The following is a 4,974-nucleotide window of genomic DNA, read 5'->3' as shown; positions in this document are numbered from 1 at the left end:
GTATAAACCATCTTTGGGTAAGGTTTTGAAGACTTAGATTAAGTCTGAAGTGCATAAATAATTCTTAGTATTTATTCTCATATTTTAATTTTTAGTGTCAAACTCTATGGTAAGTCATGTGCCCACGTTATATGCTACACCCATGTTGCCATAACTAATTACCTGGCTCAGAATTTTTCAATCACAAACATAACCCCAATCATCATTCATTGAAGCCTGATTTACAGCACTAGCTAGCTGTACAAACACCTATTCATTCAATCTATACGGATACTCTTCTGAATCAACCCCTGAATCAAAAATAATACTTATGAATTATTATTTTATATTTTTTGAGTCACAAGAAAGGAAATTTTCAAAAAAGTAGATGACAAGATTATGTACTCTTGAACTAGATGTGAGAATAATAAATTTAAATGGTTATAATGGTATGATGCTTGAAGCAATCTAATTCAGACCCCATATGATTATAAGAACAGACCACCCTTATAAGCTAGAAACAATGTGAAATGTTTGCCTTTCTCATTTATTTTCCATAATAAAATACCGAAAGCTCAACCCAATAACAAAAGTAGTCACGATCGATCCTGTAGTGAGCCCAATAGCTAGCGTAGTGTCCAGCAGTAAATTTTACAAGAAAAAAGAATGAAACACAACTAGGAACTTCATTGTAGTTGGATCAAACAACCTTGACATCGGGCCTGTCATCCTCGATCATGAAAGAACGCCAGAACCAGTGCTGCTTCCAGACTTTGTCAACCATAGCATCAACAGGGACACCTTTGGTCTCAGGCACCAAGAACCATGTGAAGGCTCCCATTATGATAACCCAGGCAGCAAAAAAGAAAAAGATTCCAGCTTGCATCTGGCATAGCATTGAGAGGAAAGCTTGACCAATGATGAAAGTGAAGAGCATGTTGGTGCTGACTGCAAAGGCAAAACCAGCTGATCTGGTCTCCAGAGGGAAAATCTCACTAGGAATTAACCAACCAAGAGGCCCCCATGACCAGGCAAAGCCCATGACAAAGGTACACACCGAGATCACCACAAAGATTGCCTCTCCTTTGGAAAGATTGTCACCTGTGGTTTTCAATTCTTTGAAAAGGATTATGCCAATAATAACCTGCATGTAATTTATGCAACACATTAAATACCAACATTAATTAATTTATAATAAGTGAATAAAATATAAGATGGAGACTTGACCTGAGAAATGAACATTTGGACACAAGCTTCAAGTAGCAGAATTCTCCTGCCAGCCCTATCTACTACATATATTGAAACTACAGTACTAAACACATTGACAAGGCCAGTAATAACAGATGAAAGCAATGCAGCATCATTCCCAAATCCCACCGTCTGGAACAGAACAGGAGCGTAGAACATTATAGCGTTGATTCCAGTAAATTGCTGGAAAATTTGCAAACAGATGGAAATTACTAGTTGGGGTCGGCTAACTGGCTTCATTAGTTTGCGGAAAGGGTCCTTTACTTGCTTTGCCATCTCACATGCATGTATAATTGAATCAAACTCGTCATCAACATTTTCGACACCACGAATCTTCCTCAGAACCTTCCTTCCTTCCTCAACTTTGTGACGTTCAATAAGGCTAGTTGGAGTCTCACAAATGAGTATAGATCCCAAACAAAGCATCAAAGCAGGGACACCAGCAATGCCAAGAGAAATTCTCCATCCATGAGGATGGACATTTGTTGTAAAGTAGTTTATCAGATTGGATACCAAAATTCCAATTGTAATGAAGAGCTGGAAACTTATGTTGAGTGCTCCGCGAAGATTAGGTGGAGCTATCTCCGATAAGAAGAGTGGTACCGCCTTTAATAATAATTAGTGATTAATATAAATTAAATTGAAAAGGATACATGTAATTAAGTAATGGCCATTCACCATTGGTAGAAGTAAAGTGATGCATGCAGAAGAGTCTGTCACTAAAGCTAATTATATAACTTACTTGATTGGCAAACCCAACACCAAAGCCGAGAAAAATTCTCCCAAAAATTATCATTTCGATGTTGATACCTCCAGCAGTCAAAATCACGCCTATTATGAAAAATATTGAAGCAATCTGCATGCTGAGTTTCCTACCATATTTTGAGCACACCTTTGAAGCTACAAAACTAGCTATTAAAGCAGCAAGGTACAAGCAAGACGTGAACAACTGGAGGAATTGGTTATCGTATTTGCAGTAATTGTTTTCAAGTGCATGATGTTTCTTTTCAAACACAGCTGGAAAGAATTTTTTTAAGAAATCATCCATGGATGTTACTCCACCTGTTAATCCAAATCAAACCCTTTTCTTAGCACATGTTTTTAATTTGAATCTAATAATACAAATATTCTGAAGAAAAAAGAAAACCTGAAATGCCAATATCATATCCAAACATCAAGCCTCCAAAGGCTGCTATGATCACACAAACTATGACATACACTGTTATCCTGCCTTCAAATTCTTGATTCTCACCAGAGCCGCTTACTACGACTGCCGGCATTTTCCACTAAAGATGCAATGAAGATATAGAAGTAAATACAAATATAGATCGGAATACTAGCTCTCTTTGCCTTTTCTTTATTTGTGAATAAGTAATAAAGACCAACACTACTATTATTATTTAGTTGTCATAAATTAAAACGTCAGTGTCTTAGACCTTATTTTATAGCAAGGTTTATATACAACTGTTGCGATTACAACTGAAATCTAACATTGACATTTTCTTCGAACTAAAACCACGATAAGTTGTCCCTAACAGTTTTTTCTAAATTTAACCTTCAGCTGACTTTATTCAGATTTGGAATGTCTCCTAAAACCCCACCCCAAACTGATATTCCTGATCCATTATTTTCGACATTGACAAAGGATTACTTACACTAAACAGTTACTAATCCACCTCAATAAGCACAATTCCACATCTTTTCCTAATTATACGTGGATTTGGTCACATTTAGAGTTCATACTCCTACTAATTTCAGAATATTTAGAGTTCATATCATCATCATGCATCAAGAGAAGCACCAGTTCAACAAAAGAAACAAATCTTACATATAATCGAGAGCTATCATTGTATTGTTGCTTTTTCCAATTCCTGCACCATACAACTGACCACAAATCTTGTGTTTGTAGCCGACATCCACACAAGTTTATACTCTCTTTCAAAGTCATTTACCGGCCCCATCCATCTTTTTCCACAACTCCCTACACTCCTCTAACTCCAAATGAAACAACTTCCTTCTAAATTCAATCTTTCACAACAATATACACTCTCATGTCCATCCAATTAGCTATCATAAAGTCTTGAAAAAAACTACCTAAAGACAATTTTTAAGGTCCCTCACTCATCTTGATGGGCTGTACAAACGAGAGATGCTCACAAAACATTTTCAATGTAAAAACCAGTACTTTATTTATGAATTAAGTAATAAAATATTTTTATAAAATCATAGAAAATAGATAGATTTGCATTTAATAGGCAAGAATCATGTTATTAGCATTTAGAATCCAATTACAGGTGATTGGAGGTGTCTGAGGCCTAAAACGAGACTTGGAAGGCTTAAAACTAGCAAAACAGTGCAAGGATCCTCCCTTAACATTGTTGTATTGGTACAACTACCTAATTGTGTCGATACAAGTGTTCGGAACTATTCACTTAAGCATCTTGTAACACTTGTGCCAATACATCTGAGCCCATCTACTGAAGCATAAATTTTACCTGATTTGGTTGTTGGAAAAGTATAATGTAAAGCATAAAGTTGCTACAACTTATTCTCCTCAGACGAATGTTCAGCTGAGTATGCGAATAAAGAAATAAAGAGCATACTTGAGAAAGTAGTGCACCCAACTAGAAGATATTGGTCCCGAAGACTTGTTGAAGCATTATGGGCTTACCGAACGACATTTAAGGCTCCTTTAAGGATATCTCCTTACAAGTTAGTCTATGATAAAGCATGTCATTTTCCATTGGAGCTTGAACTCATAGCCTATTGGGCTCTTAAACAAGTCAATTTAAACCTAAACTCCATTGGAGACAAACGGATATTACAACTCAATGAGTTGGAAAATATGAGATTATTCTCTTATGAGAATGCCAAAATTTTTAAAGCAAAATAAAAAAGATGGCATGATAAGGACATCCGTCCCCGTATTCAAAGCAGGACAACAAGTCATTCTCTTCAATTCGAGATTGAAGTTTTTTCCAAGTAAACTTAAATCCTGATGGTCAGAACCCTTTTCGATTAATCAAGTTTTTCCATAAGGAGTTGTTGAACTCCAAAACAATAAAGGAGGAACGTTTAAAGTTAATGGTCAACGACTGAAACATTACTGGACTGGTAAAATCGAGCAAGAAAACATTTCACTCATTTTAACCAATCCATGAAATTTTTTCTATCGGAAAACTATTACTTTTCTAAATAAATAAATTTTATCTTTATCTTTATGTTTAAGTTTATTTTTATTTTATTTTTTATCTTTTTTGTTTTTATTTTGATTTTAAGTTTTGTAAATAAATAAATGGGTAAAAAGAAAAAATAATGTAAATAGAACTACTAATTAAAATTAAGTTAATCTTTTAACTTAAGTGAAATTAGGGTTATTTTTATTTATTATTTTTCCTTCCCTATTTTTCTTTTCTACTTTTATTTTTTTAGCCGCCACCCACCTCATCGTCGTTGTCATCACCACCGCCGCCAGCACCAGCTTGTGTTATGAGCAGAAAAGTTAGCAGGAGATATTTGTGAAGATTAAGTGAAACGGAGAGTTTTGGGAAGGGGGTCTGTTAGTTTAATTGAAACGGGGAGTTTAGAAGATTAGTTATACAGTGCGTTTAATCACAACAGAAATTGTCCACATCACTTTGTTAGTTTTCCTTTAAAACTGCATGTAATGCATGAGGTATTCTTCATGAATGAAAACAGAAGAAAATCCAGTATTCTCAATCTTCTCTCTATTTTTCTTTCTCTCTT

General features: G+C 35.2%; 1 protein-coding gene across 2 annotated transcripts; it reads right to left on the bottom strand.

Moving 5' to 3' along the window:
• Positions 1 to 507: 507 nt before the first annotated feature.
• On the bottom strand, positions 508 to 4,712 carry LOC105798573 (sugar transport protein 8). Of its 2 annotated transcripts, none has more exons than XM_052620701.1 (4): positions 4,671 to 4,712; positions 1,970 to 2,289; positions 1,207 to 1,833; positions 508 to 1,123 (listed from the first exon to the last, which is right to left on the bottom strand). In XM_052620701.1, exons 2-4 carry the CDS (start codon positions 2,273 to 2,275, stop codon positions 680 to 682), a joined length of 1,377 nt encoding a protein of 458 aa, XP_052476661.1. In that variant the 5' UTR covers positions 2,276 to 2,289; positions 4,671 to 4,712; the 3' UTR covers positions 508 to 679. The 2 variants fall into 2 exon arrangements, with proteins under 2 accessions (XP_052476661.1, XP_052476660.1); XM_052620700.1 differs by lacking the exon at positions 4,671 to 4,712 and adding an exon at positions 2,375 to 4,503.
• Between the last annotated feature and the right edge of the window lie 262 nt (positions 4,713 to 4,974).

Source organism: Gossypium raimondii, chromosome 9 (assembly GCF_025698545.1).
Source record: "Gossypium raimondii isolate GPD5lz chromosome 9, ASM2569854v1, whole genome shotgun sequence".
Lineage (NCBI taxonomy): Eukaryota > Viridiplantae > Streptophyta > Magnoliopsida > Malvales > Malvaceae > Gossypium > Gossypium raimondii.
Note: the sequence above shows the minus strand (reverse complement) of the source record. Positions and strands in the feature narration are given on the sequence as shown.

Bases quoted from the DNA above. Each gene is read 5' to 3' on its own strand.
- LOC105798573 (XM_052620700.1), bottom strand. From the start codon at position 2,507: ATGCCGGCAGTCGTAGTAAGCGGCTCTGGTGAGAATCAAGAATTTGAA. The intron at 1,834-1,969 runs GTAAGTTATATA...TTATTATTAAAG, and splicing joins GTGTTGGGTTTGCCAATCAA to GCGGTACCACTCTTCTTATC. The intron at 1,124-1,206 runs GTCAAGTCTCCA...AATTACATGCAG, and splicing joins TCCAAATGTTCATTTCTCAG to GTTATTATTGGCATAATCCT.